We start from the raw sequence: 12,693 nt of genomic DNA, 5'->3' as shown, positions 1-12,693 counted from the left end.
AATGCCCCCCAAAGAGGAATTGTGACCACAACTCAACAGTATCTTTCAAACACACTCTTAATCACTGCTTTCACTGGTAGCAGCTGAATGTATTACTTACACCACGATTTTGTCCCTCTGCCATGTGTTATGTTAACTAGGGGAACTGAGCACTGTTTCTCTGCTTCCTGTTCAAAGGAGCAATGCCCCTGTCTCTGGCCCTAGGGACACTTAGGCACAACCTAGCTGAGGCCACCCACACCCTCAGCCGATCAGTCAGAGGCTCATGCCTTCACCTCTCTTCCTAGGATTCAGAAAAGCTTATCGGGTGTTTGTGAGGAATTAACCGAGCTTCCAAAGCCACGAATGAAGTCCATGAAAACTTCCGGAGCTTGAGTTAGCTGTGTGGTAATTGCAACACAACCACTTCTGTCTGGAACATCCTATTTACATAGGGAGACGTGTGGAATAGAGTGTAAAGCACACGTTTGGGAATTTAACCATCCTGACTTGAGTTTCACATCTGTAACCAACACAGTGATCCTACCAGCACATTGATCATCAGTGTCTGTAGAATGGGCCCATCCTGGCGTCTGTGTGCAGATTTAGTGAGACGGGCAATAGAAAGACAGTGGGACGCAAGATGTCAGTCACTATAGTTATTTACTCCCAAAGTGCTTTTCTTTTTTAAAATATTTATTCATTTGGCCACTTCAGGTCTTGGTTATGGCCTGTGGAATCTTCCTTGCTGAGCACAGGGTCTCTTTTTGTAACTGTGGCCTGCATGATCTCTCTCAGCAGCAGCAGGTGGGGTCTTTTCGTGTGGCATTTGGGGTCTAACTGGGCCCCTGCATTGGGAGCAGGGAGGCAGCCACTGAGCCACCAGCTAGGTCCTCTGAAAGGTGTTTCACCAGCTAGGTCCCCCGAAAGGTGTTTCACCAGCTAGGTCCCCCGAAAGGTGTTTCTTCCTCTGAAGTCTTTGCTCCGCACTTCTGTTGTGCAGTGCATGATGGGAAAATCAAAATGGTGTTGGTATTGCTAAGAGCTCTGCCACGGGGCCAGGAGACCAGTAAGGAAGCATGACTTAGGGACATCAGGGTCCTTTGTCATCCAAAACACCTTCCAGAAACGCAAGCTACTTACCGGACTCTTACCCTGAAACAACTTGTGAGTCCTCAAGGACAAATATTTTCTGACTTGAGTCAGAGTCAATCACAGTTGTCACTGGTAAACTTTTAACAACCCTGTGGCTTTTCATCTCTTCTTCAGGACACCCTTTCAGGGTTACCCAAGTTTGCATTTGCTGAATTGCAGTTCTTCCAGAATCCAAATAAACTCTCTCTTCTTCTTTGCAGCCTCCTGCCTTGCTTTTTTGGTTGACAGATGCATGTGTATTTATTGACATATCACAGAAAGAATTTGCAGGATGGCTAGAAAAACCATCACTCCTGCCTTTTTTAATATAAAAAAAATAACCTGTGCATTTGGTGACATTCCTTTAAATGTATTGAATACATCATTTCTGTAGGTTTTAATGAATACTTTTTCCTTTCCTTCTCCCCTTAGATATTATCAATGCAAGAAAAAAAAAAAGGATAGCCGTTGACCTCAGCCTTCCAGCAGATAAGATAGGCGCCTCTCACATGGAGAAATGAAGCGTGGAAGCAGGGTGGGACTCACTGTAATCACTGTCTGCTTCATTTTCCAGGGAAGTAGATGAAGACTCAGACGGCCATGTCAGCTTTAAAGACTTCGAATATGCCATGAACTCTGGACAAAAGTAAGCCTAACTATGGTGTACTGCTTGTATGCAACTTCTGGGGAGACCAGAATAGATGGTGATGTAATGAGATACCCGATTCCACCCTAGCGATGGTGTCCTACTGCATACCTTCCATTAAACTCTTTATCACGGTCTTCAGATGCTCACGCCTGCTTGCATCTCAGAATCCTAGAGGGGGTTATTATGAGATTAAGCCATCTCCTTCCATGTGGCCCCAGCCCTAAGTCCGGTCGCTGCAGGTACTGCCGCTGGGGTCGTCCCCCACCCTTCCTCTTCACTGGCAGCCCCCGACTCCCACCCACATCGCAGGCAGGGAGGCTCCAGTCATTTCCTGGTCCTCGACAGGTCCTGACACCTAAAGAGAGGGTGTTTATTTCATGCCAACAGTGCTGGTTTCCTTGGTGCACTCAGCCTTGGTTGATCAGATAATAGCACCTACATGTACTGAGTGTTGACTGTGTTCCAAGCAATGAGCCAGGCTTTGGGCTTTTTCTCCAAGAAAAAGTATCCTTGTTGTCGTTTAGTTGATAAATCGCGTCTGACTCTTTGCGACCCCAGGGACTGTAGCCCGCCAGGCTCCTCTGTCCGTGGGATTTCCCCGGCAAGGATACTGGAGTGGGTTGCCATTTCCTTCTCCAGGGGATCTTCCCAACTCAGGGATTGAACCCGTCTCCTGCTTGGCAGGCAGATTGTTCACCAACGAGCCACCTGGGAAGCCTACAGTGTATCATTAGTAGTTGTCAAAATCATCGTCAAAAGTGGCCCAAGGGCGCTGGTTGTGTGAGACTGAGACAGATTAGGCGGTAATTAGTACGTCTTTTCCAGCTTACACAGAGGAAGAACAGGGTGCAGCAAGGATATTGGGAGCAAAAACTTCTCTGCAGAATCATTAGAATGGCCTGGGCCTGGGGTTCTGCAGCAGAACAGCAAGCCCTGGGCTGCCCTCTCCTGGACTCTGACTGGTTCTGGAAGGTTCTTTCCTGCAAAAAGGGTCTTAGCCATCTGTGTCCCTGTTCTCCATGCTCTGCCCATCCACACCTGGGATCTAGGGACTGTGACCCTGGACATTCAGCACTTATTTTACATAAGTACTCATATCAATACTAATGTTTTATCTGTAAGTGTTCAGAATTCCAAACATTAACAACGCTGTGAAAACATCTAGGTTAAGTCAAATTTTAAAAGGATTAAAGGTCAAAGAAAAATGTAAATTTGTCAAATAGAAACATTAAGCAAGCATCCTTCTAACAGATTATTAGCAGATAAACTTAATAAACTGTCATAAATCAGAGGAACCTAAAGGGACTTCACAACTAAATGTAATTTGGTGTTCTAGATGGGATCATGGAATAGAAGAAAGGACATTAGGTAAACACTAGTGAGGTGTGGAATTTAGTTCATAATACTGTATCAATATTGGTTCATTGATTATGACACATGTACCATAGCCAAGGACACACTCAGAAAATATTCATCACAGAGGAGACTGTGTAAGTACGTGGAAACTCTCTCTCCTAGCTTCACAATCTTTCTACAAACCTAAAACTATTCCAAAATAAAAAGGTTGTTAAAAAATAAAGTCTTATCCCAAAGTTAGCATATGCTAAGCATCCAAAATGAAGAAAACTTTGAAAATCATTAAGAAGTACAAATGAAGTATCATTCAAGAAAAAAGTAGATCAGCAGTATTGTTCAGCATCATGTGTGTTTTTGAACAAATTGTTCTGACTGATGAAAAGCCTCTGGGGAGAGTTTTATTGAGCAAGCATTTTTATTGTAATTTGAATAGTTGAGTCATTGGTCTTCATCTCAGTACATAAGTGATCCTGCTTTTAAAATATTTAATATAAAAATTAGAGTAGTTCACCAACGAAATGCCAGCATTCAGTAATTGCCAGGATACCACAACCTTGTATTGCAGTGACCTTTGGACCTTATTTCTCCCTGGAAACACGACGAGAGAGAGGGAGAAGGCACGTCCTCCCGTTGAGTGGCAGGCAGGAGGCCAGGGTGGGAACAGCTATTGGGCACTCCTCCGACCCGGGATTAGTCCAGGCTCTCCTCGGTCTCAGTGACAGAAGCCTCCCCCACACCAGCTTAGACGGAAGAGGAATTTACTAGGAAGCACTGGGCTAGCCTCTGGAGTCTAACGCTGGAAGGGCAGTTGTGCAGCCGGGTTTCCAGGCAAGCACGGATCGACAGCATGAGCACCTCTGGACTAGGCCCTCTCCCGCGGTCCCCGTCGGCCTCACAGCGTTCTCAGTGGGAATGGCCCGTGATCTGTCCCGTTCCAAGTGCAGACAGCCTAGATAAAGGGGCTTCAGTCGGCTCGGGATCAGTCAACTCTGATTCATCTTGACAATGTAGGCTTGACCCTTGGACACTCACCCGGGTCTGCTGAGGGCTGGTCACAGGGAAGGGAAGTCAAATATAATGTGCGTCTGTGTTAGTCGCTCAGTCGTGTCCAACTCTCTGTGACCCCGTGGACTGTAGCCCACCAGGCTCCTCTGTCCATGGGATTCTCCAGGGAAGAAGACTGGAGGGGGTGGCCATTCCCTTCTCCATGGGATCTTCCTGACCCAGGGAGTGAACCTAGATCTCCTGCATTGCAGGCAGATTCTTACTGTCTGAGCTACCCATGGGAAAGTCATTATATTTCCTTTTCTGGGAGAAAGCCACGTGACCTGGACCTTCTCTAGGAGGGAGCGCACCTCCAGGATTTGATACCTTGGAGGGCCGGGTCTCCGGGCAGAGCGCAGACCAAAGGAGGGAGGGGAGTGAGAAGCCGCTCGTGTCACTGTCCCTCCTATCGCCCCCCAGAACCCAGTCCCCATCCTCCTCCTGTAAGCTTCGCCCCAGTTTTTCATGTCCAGCCCCTGCGCCCAGCCTTGTCCCCCAGCCACGTGGCTTTGTCAGCAGCGTTCACTCGTTGGTGTGGCCGCAATTGAATGGCCCACAGATGGGCACCTCTGCAAGTTTATCAGCTCAGCCTCTCGCCCTGGAAGATCCCAGGAGTGAGGGAGGGAGGCCGAGAGAGTGGGTGTGACCCCGGGCGAGGGGCAGGCGTGTTCGCCACCACGTGACATGAAAACCTAGGCAGCTGGTTTGCAGTGAGAGCAGAAAGTGAAATAGACACCAAGAGGAGAACACGAAAGGAGCTAGCGAAACCCCACCGTGCTGGATTTCTGGTGAAAGCTTGTACACAAGGTCCAGTCATAACCCTTTGGGTCCTATGAGGTAACCCTCTTTCCTTCCAATAAATCTTTCTGCTCAAGCCAGCTGGAGTTGGTCTCTGTTATCTGAAACCAAGAGAACCCTAACTGTTATGAGCTTAGAGCCAAGGACAGAGTCCTAGGTAACATCAACATTTACTAGGGCAACAGAGAAAAAGAGTCTAATAAACAGACTAAGGAGAAGTGAAGTGGGAGGGAAGGGGGCAGCGCACAACCTCTAAAAGAAGGACATAGCCGGACACGGCAAACTGATTAGAACCAAGCAGGTCCAAGATGGCAGACAGGCCGGTTGCCTCTAGACCCTGAGCCTCAGTACCCGCTCATCGTAATACAGCAGCAAGCACCGTGTCAGGTCCAAGGTCAACCATCAAGGTCCAGAAGTGGGAGGTGGCCCAATTCCTGGAAATCCCCACCCCTTCCCCAAAATAGCTAGACTACTCCTCCCACTCACTAGGCGATGAGATTACCCAGCCCTATGAAAACTGACAACCCCATACCCTGGTCTACTCTGGCCTTCTGAGATGGCCCACACTCTGTGGAGTTGTTTCTCTCTAAATAAATCCACTTGTTACCTGTCACTTATCTCTTGCTTAATTCTTTCTGCAATGAGACATCAAGAACCTGGATTTCATGTAGTCCTGACACCAGGTGTGTGATCTCATTTAAAAGACCAAGACCGTGGGTTCAAGTCCCATTCTGAGTTGATGGTTTCAGTTCAGTTCAGTCGCTCAGTTGTGTCCGACTCTGCGACCCCCATGAACCACAGCATGCCAGGCCTCCCTGTCCATCACCAACACCTGGAATTTACCCAAACTCATGTGCATTGAGTCGGTGATGCCATCCAGCCATCTCATCCTCTGTTCTCCCCTTCTCCTCCTGTCTTCAATCTTTCCCAGCATCAGGGTCAGTTCCCAGTGAGTCAGCTCTTCGCATCAGGTGGCCAAAGTATTGGAGTTTCAGCTTCAACATCAGTCCTTCCAATGAACACCCAGGACTGATCTCCTTTAGGATGGACTGGTCGGATCACCTTGCAGTCCAAGGGATTTCATGTAGTCCTGACACCAGGTGTGTGATCTCAGTTAAAAGACCATGGGTTCAAGTCCCATTCTGAGTTGATGGTTTCAGAAGTAGCCAAAGATGGGAAAGGATGCTGTTGCCAATTCTCTCTCCCTGATACTCAGGGAGAGGTGATGTTTCACTACCCTGAGCCCTAGTCTCCCCTTGTGGCAACTCTGGATGATCTCTCAGGGGTCACCGGTGATCCACCAGGGCCCAAACCCACCAGCCCCTCTCGGACCTTGTCACACTTGTTCTTTCTCTTGGGTCCTTCTCTCTTTGGGTTCTATAGCGCTGTTCTCTTGTGACATTTCTGTGCCTGTTTTCCCCTACTCTCTTTTCCTATTTCTTCAACCATCTCACAACCATTAGTATTCTCCACGGTCCTCTAACTGGCCAGTCTTCTAGATCAACACCCTCTCCAAGGATGAGTTCATTCTCTGTCACCTTTCTCAGTGTGATTCCACCAACACATCTTTATCTTCAGTCTTGGTCTCTGCTCCACCCAGACCTGTGTTCTCATTTGCCTCTTGGACACTTCCACCTCCCTATAAGCTCATTGAACTAAAATTAGACTCGTTTTCCCTGATTTCCAAAATTGGCTTCTCATTCTGCGTCTTCTATTTCTGTTAATGGCGCCGACCCCATTCCCCCATGCAAGCCGTCATCCAAACCAGCTGCCTCAGCATTGCTTCCAGATCTCCCATCTCCCCATCCTCCTTCACTGTGGCATCCAGCCAGTCATGGCATCCTGAGTCTGCATCTGCAGAAACTTCCATGACACTGCCTTCCATCCCACCATGGTCTTCTGTTCCCATCAGTCCATCTCTGTGGTCCTCTGTTCAGTGTTATAAAGATGAGTGGAGGATGTGCTGATAAGTAAGAAATGGGCCCACCTCATGAAACTTCATCCAGCGTGTCAGTTATCTTCTCAGAGCATAGATAGAATTGATTTTCTTTCTTCTCAAAAGCCTTATAGTGACCCTTTCTATTGGGTCATGTCTAACTCTTAACATGCCATTCAAAGCCTTCTATAATCTGGTCTCTACTTGTGTGTTCAGCTTTGTCTTCACAGCTACCTCCACCATCCCAGCCCACAATCAGCTAACTCAGTACACACAGACCCTTAGCCTAAAAACACCAAAATAACAACTAGATCTTTGCCCCAAATTGGAGGCTAACAAATAACCTTGGAATTCATATCTGATAATAGAGAAATACAACCAAAGCTAAAATTCCATTAAAGAAATTGGACCAACTTCATCTTAATGAATATTTTTCCCTCATAGTTGTCACCTTCAAAGGGAAAAAGGGAGGCTGATTGTGCTAGATGTTTTGTATTATTTTATTTTATTCTTGAAAATTGATGAGATAGACATTTGCATCCTCTTTTAAGAGGAAACCACCTCAGACAGTCTAAGCCACTTGGCGCAGGCCAAGTGGGTGGAGTGTCAGGGTGATGAGCAAAACCTGTCAGCCTGACTAGACACAAACAACTTCCATTTCATGACATCACTTCCAGTGGGAAAACTATCTATGACTCTAGTCCGTGGTCTCTGGTCACACTTTGTTTTTGATCCAAAATGAGTTCATCCAGATTCATTGGCCATCCCAGGTCAAGTTTCTATCACATGATTGGTATGAAATATTAATTCCCATCTTGCACATCACCAAGCTTAGCCCAAATTACCTTGGGTTATGAATCAAACCCACTTTAAAAAGACAAAGATTTGCCACCAGAGACAATATCTTTTAAAAGGTGCTGCCAGCTGGAAAGGCGATTTCCAATGATGAAATGCTCTGAACAGTGGAGAGAAAGAGAGATAAGTCACTCAGTCGTATCCGACTCTGCGACCCTGTGGAGTGTAGCCTACCAGGCTCCTCTGTCCATGGGATTTTCCAGGCAAGAGTACTGGAGTGCGTTGCCATTCCCTTCTTCAGGGGATCTTCCTGACACAGGGATTGAACCCAGGTCTCCTGCATTGCAGGCAGACACTTTACCGTCTGAGCCACCGGGGGAGCAGCCTTGAACAGTGGAAGTATCTTTTAAATAAATGTGCATGCTCATTGGACAACACTAACTTATGTATGTTAATTTTTAACAGCATTTTCAACCATCAGCAGTACTCAGGGTTCATGCATCACTTACAGAATTGTAATTTAGGGTTAATAAAAACAGTTGGTTACTTTCCTTTTTCTTCGTTTGTAATTTTTGAGAAATCTGTTTAGAGATGCAGAATTAGACAGTTAAAATACATACAAATGGAAATTTAATGACATGAGGAACAGCAGCTCATGAAGTGACCTTTCTTACAAAACACATTTAAATTGGCTTGGCCACATGGATTCAAAACTGGCTGAAAACAATTTAACATAATAAAATATGGAGTGTTCAATCTAAATTTCTCTTGGATTGCTAAATTGGTAAAATGCTCAGAAGTGTGAATCAAAAAGAACATTAACTTCACAGAAAATGCAGATTAATTTATATGAAAACATAAACCAAATATACTCCTTATTTTATGATTTACTGATGCTTGGTGGGAGAAAAAGACTTCAAAGGAGAACAAAACAGTTAGGTTTGCTGTAGTATATTTGTTAGGCAGAACAATTTCAATAATATTAAACTTATAGAAAAAAATTGATCAAAGGTCTAGAAATACACTGCAGGTATTATCATAATAGCAGTTATTGTAGGTTTAATCATCTTCTTTGTTTTAAAGAAGGAAGCCAACCTTGGATTTAAATGATGTTTCTGAGGTTAATTGTGGCAGAAATAGTGCTTGAGTCAGTTTCTTTACCAAGGCCTTGCTACTGCTACCTATACTGCTTGTGGGTTGAGGTTTATTCTTTTGTCTTTCTTTTTCCTCCCTTTGCCCCTTCCTTCCCTCCCTCTCTCCTTCCCTCCTTTCTTTCTTTCTCCCTTACTTCCCTCTCTCCCCTCCTTATTTCCTTTTTGCCTTTGTTTCTATTCTCCCCACCACATCCATAAATAGAATTACACACCCATCCAGGGTTCTGTCTGACTGCTTTTTGAATGATGTCCAAACTTGTATCAACAGATTCCAATGCCTCCCACTGCAAATAGAAACTAAACTTCTAGTGTATTTTATGTATTTTATCAAATATGAAAACTTTCTGACAATTATCTCTTCAAACATTTCTTTCATGACATTCTGGAAGAAAATGCACTCTCAGAATCCAGTTATACATGTGTAATGCTGATGATATTATCTGACATGTCTTTCATTCTTTCTCCTCCTCTTTCTCGCTGAGTTTAACTTTCAGTTCAGTAATTTCTATTCATTCATTGCTAGTGGGAATGCAAAATGGCACAGCCACTTCAGAAGACAGTTTGACAGTTTCTTACAAAGCTAAACATAGTCTTACCAAATGATGCAGCAATCATTGTTGTTCATTGTTTTTCTACTCAAATTGTTTTATTCACTCAACTGATTTCAAAACTTCTCTCCACAAGAAAAGTTGCACAAGAATGTTATTGCAGCTTTATTCATCATCACCCAAAACTGGAAGCAGCCAAGATGTTCTTCAGGAGACAAGTGTGTAAACAAAATGTGGTACAACCATGCAATGGAATTATTATCCAGTGATTAAAAGAAATGAGCTTTTATCAATCCACAAAATCACATGAGTGAATCTTAATTGCATATTTCTAAGTGAAAGAAGTCAAAGTGAAAGGGCTACATTCGCTATGCACCAATGTGACATCCTGGAAAAGGGAAAAATATAGTGATGACTAAAAGGCCAGTAATTATCAGTGTTTGTGTGTGTGTGTGTGGGGCAGGGGGTGTTGAATAGGTAAGGCACAGGGATTTTTGTGTGTGTGTGGCAAAATATATAAAATGAACCTAGGTCATCCTGTAGTGCTAGAAAGTGAGAATGTACTCAGAAAACAAAACAAAAATTAAAAAACAAGCAAACAAAAACAACCACATATTGGTAGGCGGGTACGTCACAGGGACACAAGAACCAATCTTAGAAGAGTCCCAAGCAGTCAAAGCTGGAACAGTTTGAGTGACAAAATAAAGGAGTATTGGATTGTAACCCAAAGTATAAAATCAATATCTGTGAGTCCATACTGATTCAAGTAAATGGTGGAATAGATAAATAAAAGGAAGAATTGAGACAAATCTCATTTGCAGAGGAATTCCAAATACTTCATGTAGGTGCTCTGCCCTCAAAGAGAGGGCGTGACTCTGCGCCCCTGCAGTGTGGACCGTGCGTGGGGACTCCCTCCCAGGGAGCGCCGAGTGGGAGCGGCAGAGGGGGCAGTGCTGAGCCTGACGGTGACCACCTGAGCCAGGTGATCAAGGTCAGTGTTAAAAGTGATGAATCTTGTTGATACTGTGTACTTTATGTATGTGATGAAAATGACACTTAACCTCTCGGACTTTCCTCCTCAAACCCCACAACCTCAGTGCAATCATGAGAAAAACAGCAGACAAATCCCAATTCAGAGACATTCTGAAAAATACCTAACCAGCACTTCTCAAAACCGTCAAGGTCAAAAACAAGGAATCCTTGAGAAATGTCACAGCCAAGAGGAGCCTAAGGAGACATGACAACTCATTGTAATGTGAGAGCTGAGATAGGATCCTGGAAACAGGAAAGAGACATTGGATAAAAGCCATAGAAAACTGAATGAAACGTGGGTTTTGGTTAATAATGGTATATCAATATTATTTTGTTAATTATACAAATGTATAATACTAACGTAAGATGTTAATAATAGGGGAAACTGGGTATGAGGTATGTGAGAAATCTACACTATCTTCACAATTGTTTTTTTGTAAATCTAAAACTGTTGTAAAATAAAAGTTTATTTAAAATTTTTCAGATGTCACTGTATGGTGCAAATTGTATCCCTTGCCACTGTTTAATTTATAATAAAAGCCTCAGTTCAGTTCAATTCAGTTGCTCAGTCATGTCCGACTCTTTGCGACTCCATGAACTGCAGCACACGAGGCCTCCCTGTCCATCACCAACTCCCAGATTCCACCCAAACCCATGTCCATTGAGTCAGTGATGCCATCCAACCATCTCATCCTCTGTCGTCCCCTTCTCCTGCCCTCAATCTTTCGCAGCATCAGGGTCTTTTCCAGTGAGTCAGCTCTTCACATCAGGTGGCCACAGTATTGGAGTTTCAGATTCAACATCAGTCCTACCAGTGAACACTCAGGACTGATCTCCTTTAGGATGGACTGGTTGGATCTCCTTGCAGTCCAAGGGACTCTCAAGAGTCTTCTCCAACACCACAATTCAAAAGCACCAATTCTTCAGTGCTCAGCTTTCTTTATAGTCCAACTCTCACATCCATACATGACCACTGGAAAAACCATAGCCTTGACTAGATGGACCTTTGTTGACAAAGTAATGTCTCTGCTTTTTAATATGCTGTCTAGGTTGGTCATAACTTCTCTTCCAAGGAGTAGGCGTCTTTTAATTTCATGGCTGCAATCACCATCTGCAGTGATTTTGGAGCCCAGAAAAATAAAGTCAGCCATTGTTTCCACTGTTTCCCCATATATCTGCCATGAAGTGATGGGACCAGATGCCATGATTTTAGTTTTCTGAATGTTCAGCTTTAAGCCAACTGTTTCGCTCTCCACTTTCACTTTCATCAACAGGCTCTTTAGTTCTTCTTCACTTTCTGCCATAAGGGTGGTGTCATATGCATATCTGAGGTTATTGATATTTCTCCCGACAATTTTGATTCCAGCTGGTGCTTCTTCCAGCCCAGCGTTTCTCATGATGTACTCTACATATAAGTTAAATAAGCAGGATGACAATATACAGCCTTGACGGACTCCTTTTCCTATTTGAAACCAGTCTGTTGTTCCATGCCCAGTTGTAACTGTTGCTTCCTGACCTGCATACAGGTTTTTCAAGAGGCAGGTCAGATGGTCTGGTATTCCCATCTCTTTCAGAATTTTCCACAGTTTATTGTGATCCACACAATCAAAGGCTTTGGCATAGTCCATAAAGCAAAAATAGATGTTTTTCTGGAACTCTCTTGCTTTTTCGATGATCCAGCGGATGTTGGCAATTTGATCTCTGGTTCTTCTGCCTTTTCTAAAACCAGCTTGAACATCTGGAAGTTCACGGTTCACGTATTGCTGAAGTCTGGCTTGGAGAATTTTGAGCATTACTTTACTAGCGTGTGAGATGACTGCAATTGTGCAGTAGTTTGCGCATTCTTTGGCTTTGCCTTTCTTTGGGACTGGGGTGAAAGCTGACCTTTCCCATCCTGTGGCCTGGATGTCAGTTAAAAATATGTAGGGACTGCTCTGGTGGTCCAGTGGTTAAGATTCCGAGCTTCTGATGCAGGGGTGCAGGTTTGATTCCCGGCGGGTGAACTAAGATCCCACATGCTATGAAGTGCAGCCAAAAAGTAAATAAATGAATTTTTAAAATATGAAAAGGGGGTAGGTTTCTTTTCAAAGTAATGTTGTAGGATATATTGGCAAAAACCAGAAGATCACCACTTAATGGCGCCTTTATAAGACTGAATTCTCAGCAGTGTCCACTGGACTCAGGCTTTTGCCATACACAAGTATATTCACATCCTGTTATACGGGTTGGTTTCTGACAAAGAAGAGACCTCATAGGTCTGCCCGTGAA

General features: G+C 44.3%; 1 protein-coding gene across 14 annotated transcripts in view; it reads left to right on the top strand.

Moving 5' to 3' along the window:
• EFCAB11 (EF-hand calcium binding domain 11) overlaps positions 1-12,693 on the top strand; it is a 221,690-nt gene that overhangs the window by 178,337 nt on the left and 30,660 nt on the right. For 6 of the 14 annotated variants that reach the window (XR_014059731.1, XR_014059732.1, XR_014059730.1 and 3 more), the window contains one exon: positions 1,688-1,759. Coding sequence is in view for 8 of the 14 variants with exons in the window: in XM_081510835.1 (XP_081366961.1) it covers positions 1,688-1,759 (72 nt within the window). In the remaining 6 variants the exon portion in view is untranslated. Of the gene's footprint in view, positions 1-1,687; positions 1,897-2,587; positions 3,380-3,683; positions 5,041-5,891; positions 10,982-12,693 lie in introns of those variants that run through there. The other 8 variants (XR_014059734.1, XR_014059729.1, XM_081510831.1 and 5 more) reach the window with 8 other exon arrangements.

This window comes from Giraffa tippelskirchi, chromosome 7 (genome assembly GCF_054371585.1).
Source record: "Giraffa tippelskirchi isolate mGirTip1 chromosome 7, T2T-mGirTip1v1.2.pri, whole genome shotgun sequence".
NCBI lineage: Eukaryota > Metazoa > Chordata > Mammalia > Artiodactyla > Giraffidae > Giraffa > Giraffa tippelskirchi.
Note: the sequence above shows the minus strand (reverse complement) of the source record. Positions and strands in the feature narration are given on the sequence as shown.